At 37.6% G+C, this 17,293-nt stretch overlaps 1 protein-coding gene across 1 annotated transcript; it reads right to left on the bottom strand.

The window, feature by feature from the left end:
* Positions 1 to 544: 544 nt before the first annotated feature.
* Positions 545 to 11,456, bottom strand: CREG2 (cellular repressor of E1A stimulated genes 2). Its single transcript, XM_070943440.1, has 4 exons — positions 11,001 to 11,456; positions 6,799 to 6,968; positions 1,801 to 1,914; positions 545 to 692 (listed from the first exon to the last, which is right to left on the bottom strand). Exons 1-4 carry the CDS (start codon positions 11,454 to 11,456, stop codon positions 545 to 547), a joined length of 888 nt encoding a protein of 295 aa, XP_070799541.1.
* Positions 11,457 to 17,293: the final 5,837 nt, after the last annotated feature.

The following is a 17,293-nucleotide window of genomic DNA, read 5'->3' as shown; positions in this document are numbered from 1 at the left end:
GTTGGTCAGAGAATGAAGTAAAATAATTATCTAAGTTTTAGATCTTAGCTTTTTTCTACTTTTTTCATAAAGCTATTTCTAAATTGTTCATTTAAAAGATAAATCTCTAGCTATGGAAAAATTAAATCTATAATATAAATTTAATTAAAATGCAACATATATAAAATATGTTATTAGATGTTTGATTAACAGCAGTTAAGCACATTAATATATCAATCATTATACCACTCATTATATATAGGTTTGTAATTTCTGCCTAGTTTTAGATTGTATTATTTCAATAGATCTGGTGAGATTCATATTTATAAAAATCCAAAAGTATTCAAAACATCTTAAGCAATAACTTAGTATGACCTGTCTCCAGACTGTTTAACGTCTGCAGTTTTTTTTCTAATGTTCAAAAGTAATTCTGCTTCAGTTAAGATGGATCCACATTCAAAACTTTGCACAAAAATATTAAATAAATACCTGATAACATAGTATATAAAACTCTTTGTTCTGAATTAAATATGAAAATGCTGAATTCTCATACTTAAAAGTTCAATTACGTTTTACTAGGAACTGCTTTGAAATATTCCTCCAAAGTAATAATTGTAATTCCTCCATACCAGTCCTGTAGCCATATATGTTCAATATTCATTTTCATAAAGAACCATTCATAATTGCGAGGCCATTTTCTCATTATGGGGTGCCTGGAAGAACAACCAAACAGCTAGAAATGATTGGCTGACATTATTTTTTAGATTAGTCTATGACTTAGCAGCAGTTAAATATATTTAGAAAATACAAAAGTGAATATTAAACAGTGATTGTTTGAACTGCAAGATTCGTCAAATTCTATTGGCTAATCATTGCACAATGCCTCTTGAAAATGTATCCTTTTTGCTTTCCATTTTATTCAACTACATAGCCGTACATTATGTCATGGCTTGGAAAGAATGGAGGGAAGGAACTCAAAACAATTATTCTACTTCTATTATAATATGGGATGCATGCAAAGAGAAACTGTAGAATAAACAGAAGTAATGTATGTTACAGAGTTTTAGGAAATTCGATGTTTGGACAGTTTAATTTTGATAATCTTAAAACTGAGCTATCTCAGAGTAAGAAAAATCTATTTAATTTGGTCAGTTACTTTGTTATTTATTATTTCCTCATGCTGAAGTTGGTTATTATTCAGTTAACAGTGATATAATAAGGAGAACTGAATTTTTGACCAAAGGAATTTAAAAGAGCTTAATAATGGCTGGAATGAATTTTTGCTTTCAATTACAGGTAGTCTTTACTTGCAACCATTTGTTTAGTGACTATTCAAAGTTACAATGATGCTGAATCATGCGATCCTTGCATCTATGCAGCATCTCTGTAGTCACATGATTAAAATTCAGGCACTTGACAATTGGTATGTGTTTACAACAGTTGCAGCATTTGGGGTCACATAATTGCCATTTGAGCTTCAAACGAGCAAAGTCAATGGGAGAAGCCAGAGTCACTTAACAATTGGGTGATTCATTTAACAACTGCAATGGCCTTAACAACTATGGCATAAAAGGTCATAAAATTGGGTGCAATTAAGTTACAATTGCCTTGCTTAGCAACAGAAATTCTGGGCTCAATTGTGGTCATAAATTAAGGACTACCTAAACAATCTGATTAGTAAGCAATTTCTTCCAAAGACTTTCTGGTATTCAAGAAGACAGTGCTTACATTTTCCAATAATACCCCAAATGCTTATTTTATATTCTCTCCCCCTCTTCCAACCAGACATACTTCAGAGGATAACAGTAGATTCATACAGACCTAGAAAACAGAGCTTGCTTGACAGATTCCAGTTCTTCTGGAGGCACTGTAACCATATTTCCAATAAAAGTTAGCCTGGTACACCTTGGGTCATCAGGGTCAACAATTGTTTTTCTATAAACATAGACATGTATAATAATTAATATCTTAATAAATCCAAAACAGAACCATTATTTAGTTAGTAAAGTCCTTTTCATAAGAAAGACATGTTTGCTTACAAATGCATTTATTTGCTTAATTGTAGGTGCTCACCTTTAATTGAGGAAAAAACCAATACTATAAATATTTTTATTTCAAATTCTGTATAATATTACAAATTCTTTTTGTCCAAATCTATGTAACAGCTCAAATTTATTTTTCAAATATAGTTGTTTCAGAATCTTTTGATGAGTCCTGATGCAACCAGAAACTAGACATTTCCAGGCAGAAATTGATGCTGCTCCCAGTTTTATTTTTGACTCAACTGTGGCTCATGATGAATTGGACATTTTCCAGGATTTTCTTTAGAAAAAAAAATACTGAGATGTCATTGTTTGCTTTCAGACAGTTTCCCCTTGACAGAAACTTTTATCTTGCTCGTGAATTCCAAATCCAGATAGTCTGAAGTCCTTCAAAGTGAACCATTGTCTTATATAACTAGATAAGATCCATATGCAAATAATACATTATCCAGGAATGGAGTGGAAAAGGAAGTTGTGCATGTAGAGCATTCTTAAGCAAGAAAAAGAAACGTGTGCTTTGTCATATGCTCCACTTTTGCTCTGCACTCAGTTTCTTAGGCAGGTTGCTTGTATTGTTGCCATCAATTTACTAGTTTGTGAAATGGGTGCTTTGTGACCAGCCACATTCACTATAGTAGCCATTCAATGAATGGGCACCTGTTTTGGACCATACTCTTCTTAGTCAGTAAAAATTTCAGATATTCTCCTTAATGGAAGAGATGGAAATTCCTATAAGATGGCTCCCAGAGGAATGATGCATTTGTAAAGCTCTCTTCCAGGTGAAAGCTTGTAGCTTTTTCCTTTCCTCCCAGTTACTTTCTATACCATTCAACAGAACAGTTTAGTAAAATTAGCAAATAGATTTACAGATAAGCAGGAAATGAATACAGAAAAAGACCAGTGTTTTTATTATTAACACCACAATATTTTTGGTAAGGGCTGAGGACAGGTTACATTGGCAAGGAAGGGAAAAGAGAAGAATATAGTTTTTTAGAAAAAGGTTATTGTAATAATTTTTCTAACGTGCTTACCATGCAGAGAGGTTTGGTTCAATAAAAACTGAACTGTCACTGCATAATGTTATTAATAGAAATTATCTATATTCTACTTAATGTAAATTAATAGAAATAAACTGATATGCTGATACTTGAAAATATATTTATTATAAGCATAGCATATTCAGTCATCTTAAATACTTGTATATAATAAATGGATTGTAGCTTATGAGGACACAAAGTCTTATGTAATTCCAAGTGAATCATATGCTGATAATTTTTTCATCCAACCTACTACTTCGGTTTTTTTCACACAACAGAAATCCCCAGTTTAAAATGGCTGAGAGACAAGCAACCTGCTTATTAAAATATACAGTAACAATACTGCCAGTAACAATACTGTAACAATACTGCCACCATAAAGTCTACTGGATTAACAATTTTATCTGCTCTGTATCTTCTCATTCACAGTTGTCAAGAAAATAAAAAGAATTACATTGATGCACTACAGCAAACTTCAAGAGTGTAGCTTATCCAACAAGGTTTTTCATGATAAGCTTCACCTGGTATATAGCCTTTAAAAAAAACAACAAGCTATATGTTTCAGCCAATGAACTACTATCTCTTAACTGTGGCAGATAAACATCTAATAAATATTTTCATACAGAAACAAATAGAAACAAATTCAACTCTGTGGAGTTGAATTCTGAGCACAAGCTTTTTAATAGACCATGAATGTAATATCTCAGATTTATTTGGCAGAAACCATAACCCCCAACAATTTGGGTCCTCATTTTACCCACCTCTGAAGGATGGAAGGCTGAGTCAACCTTGAGCCTGGTGGGATTTGAACTGCCAAATTGCAGTCAGCTGGCAGTCAGCAGAGGTAGCCTGCAGTACTGCACTCTAATCACTGTGCCATAGTTTGGCTATGAAAAAAGGGAATATATATTAAACAATTTTATAGGATTGGAGACATTTGATACCAATGCCCATTCCCCTCATAATAATAAAATGAGCTTAAAAAACCTCCTTCCCCAAAAGATATTAAATTATCCTGAAAATTATATAAAATGTAAAGAATGTATGTTTGTGTTTTTATTTTTATAGTTATAATGTACACTGAAGACGGAATTTAATTTTGTTGTACCATGTGCAATGACAATAAAGTAAACTAAACTCAACTAAAATGAGCTACAAAAGCTAAAGTGTCTTTTAATTTAATTAATTGACTTAATATTAAAAGTCTGGCCCAGCAGGAACTTTTAATTCATGGTTCTAATGTATAATTACCAATAGGTGGTCATATGTGGAATAGACCTTGAATTTATTATTTTTCTAATAGCGATCACTAGTTTCAAAGATGGCTATGATTATCTCTTGTGCTCTGTATCATTTGTTCTTTTAGATAGGCATTGTGGCAATAAGATCGAGGAAAACTACTTGCTCCTACCTTTTTTTTGGCTATTGTCAAGTAGTTATCTCATTAAATATATAATAACAATACACTTTTCAGAGAGGATGGCTACAAGCAGAAAAGTAATGAGAAAGTTAATGCTTAATTGTCACCTCCCTCTTTGTGTTTTAAACATTCCTGCCTTCAGGTTCTAGATATCCATTTATCATAGGAAAATTGAAATTCTGTCTTGGTAAGAGAAAAGCAACTTAAGAAGGTCGTATATGGGATAGAAAACTTGTTGGTGGACAAAGGGCTAAGCACTTCTTATGCTGACTATTTAGGGCCACATGTTTTTGAAATTGTTGTTTCCTCCAAGAAATAGCTGTTCAATCTTTAGTCTCAAACGTGGAGAACCCCAGCGTGGTTGACTAGGGAATTCTGCGAGTTGAAATCCACACATCATAAAGTTGCTCATGTTGAGAAAACTGGTCAATATATGGCATGTAATTTTGTGCCTAGATAAGAGACTCCAGGTTTGAGTTCCATCTCCTGCTGCCTGCATCCATGCAAAATTGTTTGACAATTTTATGTAGTAAAACAGGTTTGATGTTATCTTCTCCCAGAAAATGTTTTTTGACTTCTCAGTCTTGCTTTCTGCCCTGAAATGCTCCCTCATCCAACCATTAACCAGATGTGATACTCCTTAGTTTCCAAGAAAAGCTAAGTCTGCCACCTGCTGAGGTAAATATGTTAATAGAACTACAAACTGTTTTCCTATTACATTTCCCCTCCTCTCCCTATCAAGATGCATAGTACCTAAGATAAGAGTTTGTTAAAATAAAAAAAATCCTATAGGACTTTCCTATCCCTTAGAGCAGTGATCCCCAGCCTTTCAGGCTCTGTGGACTGGTGGTGGTGGTGGGGGTGGGGGGGAGGGATGGTTTCATGCACTGGTGAGATTAAACATTTTTTACTACTGGTTTTGTGGGTATGGCTTGGTGGGCATGGCAGGGGAAGGATACTGTAAAATCTCCATTTTCTCCCAGCTCCAGGGGAAGGTTACTCTAAAATCCGCATTTCCTCCCGATCAGCTGGGACTTGGGAGGCAGAGAATAGATGGAGGCGGGGCCAGTCAGAGGTGGTATTTACTGGTTCTCTGAACTAGTCAAACTTTCCGCTACCGGTTCTCCAGAACTGGTCAGAACCTGCTGAATACCACCTCTGGTTTCATGTCCGTGCCCGCCACTTGCACAAATGGAGCTTTGTGTGCTTGCCTGCTTGCTTGCCACTTCCGTGGCCCAGTTCCCAATGGATATAGGGTCATGGACCTGGGGTTATGCACTCCCACCTTAGAGTACATATACAATAAAATTAAACAGTCCAGCATTCTGTCATAACTCCAAACATCAACCATCTGTGGTAGCAAAATGTTTTTACAGCTTTCTGAACTCTCTGTACTATTGTATTAGTTATAGAACTGTGCATCATTGGTAATATAGATCAGTCTAAAGCAGTATTTTGAACTTCAAACTCAGCAACTGTCAGCTGTTTAAATGGGTCAAAATGGAGCCCACTAGTCCTATATATTAGACTATCCTTTTGCTCAGATCACAATTCTTGTACCCTGCTTGGTACAATTTGCTTAAAATTTGCAAATTCATCTGCTATATCTTCATATCAGAAACTCAAGAAAAAGTAAATGACTTCATTTAAGAAGTCAACTTTGTACTTGGCAAAGATGTAGTTTTCTGTGGTAGTAAATATATGAGTCTGCAAAACTAAGTAATTGAATAAGTGGACTGCAGATAATTATGTAGCAAAGTTATTTCTAAAGCTACTGAATTGGGGAAAAATTATATTGCCATTTGCTTCTCTTTTGGAAAATATAGCTATGACTTGCTATTCTAGATACACAACTAAATCAGAGATTTTCTGATCTTATTTCTTTCACATTTTTGGATTAAATTTTGGAGTTGATGGAGTTCAAGCAACCACTTTCAACAGTGCCGAAAGGTTATGCATGCAACTCGCAAAGCAAATGAAGAGTAACAACACATTTATTGTGCTGAATTGCTATCTAGTAAGAGTTAACTGTTGAAGTTCTGAAAAAGAGTCACGTTCATCTAGTGATTAAGGCACCAGGTTAGAAAGCAGGAGACTGTGAGTTCTAGTCCCACTTTAGCCAGGAAAGTCAGCTGGATGACTTTGGGCCAGTCACTCTCTCTTAGCCCAATCCACCTCACAGGGTTGTTGTGTGGGTAAAATAGGAGGAGAAAAGTATGTTGGATACATTCACTGCCTTTAGTTATTTATAAAAATAATAAAGGTGAGATACAAAGAAATAAATATTATTATGCAGTAAAAGTTACCAAAATTATTGTACCTGCAAAAATCTCCTTCTGCTTCAGGTAATGTCAACGAAGCAATTGAATTTTTCACCAGATCAGCTACAGTGTTATCCTTTGGAGTCATGTAAAAGTAAGGAATCCCGGTGCTGTTGTCTGAGGGGCCATCACTGATAGATAAACAAGTCCCAAATGGTGCCCCCTGGATCTGAAAAAATTAAAATGATTAGCTCTTATAAAGCACCTTTGATACAAATATTTTGAAGCAAGTTTAAAGTCTAGATATCGTTATTATTTATTCTGAACTTTACTAGATATCAGAAGTGATTTGCAATTTATCATATTTAATCTGAAATACTAAGAAGGAAAAAGAAAAAGTATCTATTGAAGAGAACAGGAGTTTTATTCTGTTACTCATAGATTATTATTATTTTTTACTTTTTCTTCGATGTTTCGAATTAAAATGGGTATTTTTATCACACACTGTTTAGAAACTAATAAAAAGGAATAGTTGTAGTGCAGAAGCAAATAAATTACTCCATACTGCATACCTTCCTAGTATTCCTGGTGCTGAGCCTTGGTGACGCAGCAGACTGAAGTGCTGTTAAGTAACACCAGCTGCCTGCAATTACTGCAAATTCAAATCTCACCAGGCTCAAGGTTGACTCAGCCTTCCATCCTTTTGAGGTAGGTAAAATGAGAACCTGGATTGTGGGGGCAATAAACTGACTTTGTATAAAAAATCCGAGCAATTTAGGGAAACTATATTTTTATTTATTCACAAAAGCCAATTACTTTTATTTATGAGTATTATACCCCATTTATTCACTGCAAGTTGACTAAAGCAGAATGGCACAAAAGTAATTAAAATCAAATAACAATGTTTTAAACAACAGTATAAAGGCAGGTACAGATACAAATGCCTTATGTATGTCATATATGAAGAGCTACTTATAACAAGATCTGAAGGTAATATTTTACCTTGATCTTTAAGCATGAATGGCAAAATATTTAATGCAAGAATTCTTTTAATGTAACTTTTCAAGATGAAACATTCCCTTGAATTGAGCTTGATCTTTGTTGTATGTATGCATATCTCTAAGAACAGTTTTTCCCCCTTTGGTGGTGGGCTAACAATAGAGTTGTAGTGGATTATATTATTTTTTGGAATTTCCAGTTTAGCCTACATCCCTGAAATTTATTGGTGATCCACCAATCAAATATTAATTACTATAGATGCAGTCTTACTTCACCTTCTGAGTTAGCCATCTGCTGTGACTTCAAAGTAATACTTGATAGAAAGAAAATCAAATTAGGATTTATTTTGGCATATATAAAGGTGTGTGGTAAGAATGTTAAGAGTCAGCTATAGTAGCTTCCAGTTCTGCATGAATTTTAACAATATTGTTGTAAATAACAAAGATATTAATTAGGGTAGTGCAGCACTTCAGTTTAGCTTAAAAAGTGTTTCAAAGAATAGGGAGGTAATATCACATCATGTTATTTTTTTTCTGGATTGCAAATTGCAATATGGAGTAACTTTGAAGCAGTGCACAGTGCTTACTAATGAATTTAAAATTTGAGGGTGTTGGGTCTTGGGATTGGCTTGGCTGTGTTTCCGGGTTGTAGCGGCCCCAGCTGGTGGTTCTCTGATTCTACCAGTAAGTGGCCGGGATTTTAGGTCCAATCAGCTATGCTGGTCAATTACTCCACCCAGTGGCCAGCCTGTAGCAGCAGCCTTAACAATATATATTCTTGGTCTGTTCCTGGTTAAGTAAGCTTGTTCTAGCCTTTTACTACTTGCTTTTAACATGGAATAAAGAGAGTTGAAGTCATTTGGAGTTGCCTGGCTCATTGGAACCTAAAGTAAATTGCTTATGAATCACAAACAAAATGCTGACTTGAGCTGTGACCAGGAGAAATCCTAACTTTTTCTTTTCTCCTTTGAAGCATAATCCCTATTTTTCCTTGGGCTGTATCCAAAAATGTTGCTATACTTCTCTTACTTTCAACGAGAGTTTGCTCTGGGACAAATCAGACAGCATTTTAAATAAACATTGGATTTGTTTGGTCCTGTGGGGATAATTGTGAATTACAGCATGTTCTTTGGCTTTTGACTTATATGTTATAAAAGGCATACACAACAGGCATGTTCATAACACAGTCCTATTAAAAATATTGCAAGGACAGAAGCAACAACAATTAAAACTTCACCATTCAAGCATGAAATTTATAGGGCTGAATTATAAACTTCCATTGGGCAAAAGTGAAAATGTTATCAATTACTTTTGTTAGCAAGCAGACCTCCCCAATCCAACATTTCCTCACTACCCTAGATTACAATTTCTATCATTCAGAGGCAGAGTGCTATCAAGGAATGAAAAGGACTATCCTGCCTGGCTTTTCATGATCAGGTCAGGTGAGCTGGTTGGTGACACCTGCTCAGATACCTACATGGAATAAGTTAGATTACAGGTTGTTGTGCCTGTTATATCTGTAGCAAATTATACTTTGCTTAATTTCTTTAGATCCTCAAAACATGTAATTTCTTATTTTCTTTTTAAGTTAAAATTCATCCAGGTCCTCTCATTCATAGCGTTAATTTCTGTGAGCCAATTTATGAATCATATATTTTATATCGCATTATTAAAATAGTTAAATAGGAGGTAGATGGCACAACTGATAAATGACTTCATAACCAGTTGATTGACCCTATCCAGAGAATACTCATAAATGATTCTGTGTCAATTTGCAGAACAGTATCAAATAAATGCTATTCAACATTTTAATTAATGACCTGGGTGAAGCAATTGAGGGGACAATTATCTGCTATGCAGATGTTCCCAAACTAAGAAGCTTAATACTTTGGAAGAGATCAGGAAAATTCTAAGTGATCTAGGTAGCCTTGATATTTCTCATGGAAAGCCAGTATATGAAAAGGTATATTTATAAATTTAAAAGTAGGATAAGATAAAGATTAGAATTATATGGACAAGAGATAAATTCCTTGTATGTCCAATCACACTTGACCAATAAAGAATTCTATTCTATATGAATTTCAGGTATGCCCAACGTAAAAATGAAGTGCATATTTTAAAAAATGACATATATTGGAAACTGAAGTCACAATTGACTCGTCTTTCACAATTCAATTACAGGAAGCATCTTGAACATCATGGAGATGTGATATTTGATTTCAGAATTAAATGTGTAACTTTATTGAAATGCTATAGGTATATCATTGGATTTTGTGCATTCCAGTCAAGTTTTGACTCCTGCAGATTTCTTAAGAAGATTTCAGGAGTGGTTTACCATTGGTTTCTTCCTAGGGTTGAAAAAAAGAGTGACTGGTCCAACATCACTGAGATGCCTTTACACCTGAGCTGGGACAAGAACTCCTAGTCTTTGGGTCTCTAACCTGGTGCCTTATAACCACTACAACAAACTGAATCTCATTGTTGAAATAATCATGTATAAAAGGCTCTTCTGGAAAGTTCTTACATACAGTATGCCTAGACTCCAAGTTATAAGAAGAGTAAACATGCAAACACACATTTCATTGTTGGAGTAGCAATTCTTAAAAGTGCATTTAAATTATTTCAAACTTGGTTTTTCTTTTCCCATTTATCACAGCCAGTTTGAAATCACTACATTACAAGCATCTTCTGGCATCACTGTTAGTGAATTGGAATTATCAGGATTCTTTAAGTAATGAGGGGAAAATACATTTCAACGTTAGTGTTGGACTAGTAAATTTTAAGTAAAGTACAATACATAAATGAAAACTTCATGCAATTGTTAATAATTCGGTCCCTATATTTAAATCGTAAAAAAACAAAGACCAAATTTGAATCTGTCTATTACAATTGCAACAATTATCCGACATTACTGGAGATCGGACACATTCTTCCTCTGATTGATTGGTTTCGGATTCCCCCCCTCCCCCTTTGTATCCATGTTGCAGGTGTCGCTAAAGAGGCAAAATCGTCCTCTTGTTTTTCGGGGCTGGGGAAGGAAGCCCATTAAACCACCTCATTCAAGCCACTATTCAACTGTGGTGGATTTGTCCCCAAATGACAATCGCGTGGCTCCGTAGAGCCAGTGCGTGGCCGGACAGACCTGAATGGCAGCAACTAGGCTGGAAAAGCCACAGCAGCGCTGTTGCAGAGGAGCGCTCGGAGGGAGAAAACGCAAACGCTCCTTTCCCGGCTGCTACCAGACAGGTTTACGGTGGTGGTACCTTTTCTTGGGTTGATATCGTGGCCAAGAAGCCCCAGCCGTGGCGATGCATCAGGAACCGGGCCGTTCTGGCTGCTTGCTCCAGAGGAAGCGCTGGGCTGTCTGCTCCTTTGGAGCTCTCCTTCCGGTAAGAAAACATCCGCGACGGCGAAGAGATTTGCTTCGATCTCCCCGTTCCCGGCCGGGTTCGCATTTCCTCTTCTTCTTTGTACACCGAGGCCGGGTAGCTCTGCTTCCAAATGCTGCTGGTGTCTTCAAGGAGGGCGGGGAGAGCCTCTTCGTTGGAGGAGCTGTCCAGCTCTTCTTCCACCTCGTTGGGCACCGACCAGGAGACCGAATTCACGATCACGTACCCGCAAGCCGGAGCCAGGGCCAAGCTGCCCCAGAGGGCCCAGGAAAGCCAGGAGACGCATAGAGCTCTTCCCCGCAATTTGATCTCCGAGCAGGACCCGGGCATTTTGGGCCAAGACGCTGAGCTTGGCAATTGAGCGCAAAGATGCCGGAAGGTTTTGGCTGTGGGAGCGGCGCCCCCCTGTGGCCAACACTCGCCGAACTCCGAGCCCGTGACGATGGTTTCTTTTCGTCTGCCTGCCTGCCTGCATCCGCTGCGTTTTCGTTTCCTTGGTTCATCGTTACCCTTTGGTTAAGGAGCCTTGTGGCGTAATCAGTAATAATTTCCCCCTGATATTATCAGGACATCGGCAGTGTGATAGATTTCAAAAAAGGTTTGCCACGAAAAATAAATTTAAAAAACACATGAACAACATACCTAATATAGGTATTTTCTAATTGATTATGTGCAGTCAAGAGGGCGTCCAGGCTTACCGACCACATGATCCTCCCCGAATAATATATGGAGTTAGCGCATATAAAGAGTAGGTGGTGTAAATATCGGATTTTCTCTGGACTCTTTCTTCTGTTTGAGGAGAAGCATGAAGGTGTACCTCCCTTGTGATGCAGAATCCAAAGGAGGTGTAAAGAACCTTCTACGGATAGTCTTTAGTTAATGACCGTTTATTCAGTGACTGTTCGAAGTTATGACAGTTCTGAACAGGAACTGTTCCTCAAAATTGTGACTGTTGCAGCATTCAGTGATCACACGACCATCATTTGCACTTTCTTTACTAACTGCCTACAAACAATGTCAATGGAGTTGCACATGGCACTCACGTGATGTCACGCCTAATGACTACACAGGATTCGGCCAACAATGGCAACTGGACTGCTGGAATTGCTATCACAAGTCAGCTCCATCACATGAAGGCACACCTTATAGCCTTGTACCTTAATTTCTGGTCCAGTCATTTTTAACCAAGGGGCAATATATGATTACATTCTTACAATAAATCCACCTTTCCTAAAATTTCATTGTTCATTTATGTTCACTTTGGTGTTTTAATTTTTAAGGGAGGAGTATACATTAGGATTAAACTAAAGGAGGTACAATGGCAAAATATTTAGGAACCCCTGTCCTATGTATGTACAAAAAGAGAAATACAGTTGACTATGTGAATGAAGCCAGAGCTTAATTTTAGTTAATGACCAAAACATTCAGCTGAAGCCAAATTGTGCAATATTATTCTCGGTGGTGTAGCGGACTAAGTGCTGTTAAGTGCTAGCACTTAGCTGCCAGCTGCCTGCAATTAGTGCGAGTTCAAATTTCACCAGGCTCAAGGTTGACTTAGCCTTCCATCCTTCCGAGGTAGGTAAATTGAGGACCCAGATTGTGGGGGTAATAAGCCACCTTTGTATGGAACTACTCCGCTTAGGGGTCCCCCAAAGCCCTAATAAGCAGGTATATACAAAAAAGTATGCAGGCTATTGCTATAATGCATTGTAAGCCGCCCTGAGTTTACGGAGAAGGGCGGCATATAAATTGGACTAATAAATAAACTAATAAATAATATCCGATATATCTAATATCGGATGATAAATAAATCCTCTTATCTAACATGTCATTCATATGCAATATAAGACTGTGATGATGCCATCATTTGTTTTCTTTTGCAGGACCTTTGCAAGAGTTCCTAATCGGGTAATGCATTGAGATATCCTGTAGAAACATGTTAAATATATTAATACCACATATATCTTTGGCAAGAAAAGACAAGCTGAAGACAGTCTACGGCAGCGGTTCTCAACCTGGGGGTCGCGACCCCTTTGGGGGTCGAACGGCCATTTCACAGGGGTCGCCAAAGCCCTCTCTCGCCCCCCCCATGCCTTCACTCACCCTCACTCTCTTCTCTGTTGGATCGCCGGCCGTTCGCTTACCCCGCCCATTCCCAATCTATTGCTGCCTCCGGAGTCCCAGCTGATGGCTAGAGGGAAAAAAAACTGTTCAAATTCTTGCCGCGGGGCTTCAAAGGGCCGCCCTATAGCCAGTGGTGCAGCTGAACCATTTGTTAAATTGCTGGCTTGCCCCGCTCCTCCGCACCACTATTTATTGCCAATAAATAGTGGTGGGCAAGGGGCGGGCGAGCCAGCAATTTAACAAATGGTTCAGTGTTTTTTTGTAATTTTATTGGCCCACGGAGCTTCAGCATAGGCTAATTAGCCCTTGATTGGATCGGCTCCCGACTCTCAACTGATTTGCTCTCAGCTGTTTTGCTCAGGGCTCTGCTGCTTGCTCGAGCAGATTTTTTTTCCCCTAGCTATGCTGAAAAACAAAACTGAAACTGCTTTGCTTTTGCTGCAAGGTTGGAAAATTAGGCAGGCAGAATTCTTTTCTTTTTCCTCACCAAAAAAGGTAGGTGCAAACAATGGGAAATTTAGGGAAAAAGAGGAGAGTTCAAGATTTTAAAACACAAAAGAAAAAAAGCTCTATTTAACTAGGGAATTGTAATAATTGAGATGCTATTAATTGTATATTTCTGAAAGCAGAAATGGTTAAGTTGCGGTTTGGAGGAATATATGGGGGAAATTATTTGGTTTATTATTATTGGTAAATATAATTAATTGATTTGTAAGAAATTGGATTGCATGGAAATAATTGGAATATTCATGTTCATATTGATTAATATACAAAAAAGGTAGTTATATAACTAATTGATTTATATTAAAATGTTGAATTTATATTAAACAACTGTAATATTACATAATTAACCAATGTGAGGATGGATATAAAAATAGATGACAATGGGAAGGGGTATAATATAGAATAGAAGGGAAAAATTGAATTTGATTAAGATTAGAGATGAGGATGAAATAGACAAGGAATAAATATGGCAAAAAGGAAATATAGAAATTGTAAATTTAATTGAAATGACTAAACACTGTTTAAATTTGTGAACCGGCCAAATACTCTGTTCAAAGAAAATACATTGTATGTTTGTATGTGTGTTTCTAATTATTGTTATTTATTCATATTTGTTCTCTTTTATTCTTTAAAGTTTAACAATTCATTCTTTATCTTAATATCTTTATATTTGTTTGGGGTTGGCTTTCTTCCCTTTCATCTTTTTTATTGTACAGCAATCTTTCTCCTCAAACCTACCACCTCTCTCTTTTCTTTCCTTCTTACTTTCTCTTCCTCCCCCTCTTCTTCTCCTCCCTACTTCCTCTTCCTTTCTCCTTCTCCTCCTCTCTTCCTCCCTCTCTTACCCTTCCTCCTACTCTAATTTCCCTTCCCTTCCTTCATCCCTCTCTATTGCTGTATCCTTTTATGCATATGGACTACTCAGAGGGCTGACTGGTCCTCGCACTTTTGACCAGTCCTCGAACTTACAACTGTCCTCACATTTTACGTTTTTGCCCTATCTTGTCACCATGGTGAAGAGAAGCAGTTGTGAAATAAGTGACACGGTTGTTAAGAATGCTTCACGGGCATAAATGTGAGGATGGTCATAAGTGTGAGGACCAGTCAAAAGTGTGAGGACCTGTCAGAAATGACTTTTTTCAGCCCTCTGATTAGTCCCTATATACATAGCCATGGCCACCCGGTCACATGACCAGCTAGCCACGCTCACCCAGTCACATGACCTCCAAGGCACGCCCACAAAATAAGCTACGTCCACAGAACTGGTAGTAAAAAAATTTAGAACCCACCCCTAGTTGGTGGTCACCACAACATGAGGAACTGTATTAAAGGGTCGCGGCATTAGGAAGGTTGAGAACCACTGGTCTACAGGATGAAGCATAAAACACAAACACATTTCATGTTTCCACTCTGTAAATTGCACTGCAATCAATAAGGCTGTGCAGCAATCTAGTTTCTAAGAGAAAAAGATTATTCAAATCACCTGTGGACATTCAGGTGTGTCTGTTGGGAACTTTTGGAACAATCTGTACTTTCTCTTGTGGGTACCAGAAGATGCTCAAAATAATTTTTCCCCTACCGAATCTGGATTGCTCCATCACTGACTGATGAACATCAAAGGACCTGCTCTGTTTGGATGGATAAAAGAGGCAGGAGTTTTTCAAAGCTGGTACAAACTTTATGAAATGTCTTCTAGAAAAAACCTCTTCCCTTGATCCCAATTTAATTGAGCAGCTCAAGAATGCTTTTCATGCCGCTCCTTTTAATTCTTTAAAGTTACATTAATGTAAGAGATCCAGAGCTGTTTTAGACTAGAGTAGATAGAATATAGAAAAATAAATAAATCCCTAAAATTGAGATGGAAGTAAATTTGTTTGAAGAATGAATATTTTATCAGAAATAGGCTATATTTAATGATGTACTAAGACCATTTTTATTTTTTATGTATTTTAAGTCTGATATCAATGCTGCCTGATATACTTGTGTCGCTGTTTCTATTCAAGCTCGGTCTGTTTGAATCTTTTGCATCTTATGAACTTCCCAGCAAGTTATATCTTATACTAAATTTCTTTGGGGAGAGGCTATTAACAAATTTAAAAGCAGTGTTCCCTTTGATGACCTCCTCCTCCTCCTCCTTCTTCTTTATTTGGCCTTTATAGGGTTTATTTATTGCCATTATTAATCACATAGTCATACAGATGTTTAGACTGGATCTGGCATTTTTATCCATTTATTGAGTCCTTTCTAGGAGAGGCAGATGTTGTTGGTGGCATTAAAGATATCATCTCAGAAGGTAAACTGTCGCAAGTAAAGCTGCCTTCTGCAATTGATATTTTGTTCAATGCCATTGAATTAGAGCATATAACTACTGGCACAAAGTCAATGAAATGGAGACTGATAGACTCCCCAAGTTATGTCTACTAGAGCAAATAAAATTGCAATCACAAATCTCCTGGATCATCAAACTAACAAATTTTGTAAGAAGCTGTGGCCTTCCTGTCTCTTGCGTAACAGGAGCACAATTTTAAAAAAAGAGCTGCCCAAAGAATTAAGGATATAGAAGCACAAAATAATACAGCTATCCTTAGTAAGGTGGGTAACATGAAATGGCTGAGCAAATAGAAACACACTTTTCAAATAGACAGCTATTTGAAATTACAACTGCCAAAACATCTTACGGAGATATTTATGGGAGCGAGATTCGAACAGCTTGACCCAGTGGTGGGTTGCCCTCGGTTCGCACTGGTTCTATAGAACCGGTAGTAAAACCGGTGGGAGGCTCCGCCCACCGACCCTGATGTCATCAAAACGCTTCTGCGCATGTGCAGAAGTTTCTGTGCTTGCGCAGAAGAGTGTTCATGCGGCCCCACTGCGAAAAGGTAGTAAAGGTAAGTAGAACCCACCCCTGGCTTGACCCAATGGTCAGATATGGGAGATTCCATTCTATACCCTACAATGGACATCTCTGCATTTGCAGAGCGGCAGAGATAGAAGACCTGGCTCACATCCTGTTTGATTATTGCCTGTATTAGAGGGTGAGATACAGGTACCTTGATCTATATACCAACGAATGACCCATTGGGATCCCCATATAAAAACAACTTAACTTATGTGCGGCCAGAATATGAAAATAACATTTAACACAGCATAGTACTTAAGCAAAATGGTTCGATTGAGATCGGCATATGTGGGACTAATTGGGGTAGATTGTAGGGGTGATACTGAAATATAATTTTTATCAATTGATATTTTATTCCATGCCATTGGTACTTAAATGATGCTCCAGATCAGCAGTGAAATCCATTTACCTTTGCTTCCGGGTTGGGAACCGGAGCACGCGGGAGTACCCGCTATGTGTACATGTGCCTTCTGTGCATGCGCAGAGAGTCAAAAATGAGAAGTAATGGTGTCCCAGCGGGTGGACAGACCTTCCCGCTGCCGGTGCTACCGGTTCACGCGAGCCGGATAGATCCAGCAGGATTTCATCGCTGCTCCAGATGTTTTGGAATTGAACCTGGTGGCTATTGCCATTGCCATCT

This window comes from Pituophis catenifer, unplaced genomic scaffold (genome assembly GCF_029215685.1).
Source record: "Pituophis catenifer annectens isolate HBS135680 unplaced genomic scaffold, rPitCat1.0.hap2 SCAF_4, whole genome shotgun sequence".
Classification (NCBI taxonomy): Eukaryota; Metazoa; Chordata; class Lepidosauria; order Squamata; family Colubridae; genus Pituophis; species Pituophis catenifer.
The sequence above is the reverse complement of the archived record's forward strand: the minus strand, read 5'-3'. Positions and strand labels throughout refer to the sequence as shown.

What these genes read in the sequence shown, in the direction of transcription:
- CREG2 (XM_070943440.1), bottom strand. Translation starts at nt 11,456, where the DNA reads ATGCCCGGGTCCTGCTCGGAGATCAAATTGCGGGGAAGAGCTCTATGC. An exon ending in CGATATCAACCCAAGAAAAG is followed by an intron (nt 6,969 to 11,000) that starts GTACCACCACCG and finishes TAATTTTTTCAG; the next exon opens with ATCCAGGGGGCACCATTTGG. An exon ending in AAGCAAGCTCTGTTTTCTAG is followed by an intron (nt 693 to 1,800) that starts GTCTGTATGAAT and finishes TTGTTCTTCCAG; the next exon opens with GCACCCCATAATGAGAAAAT.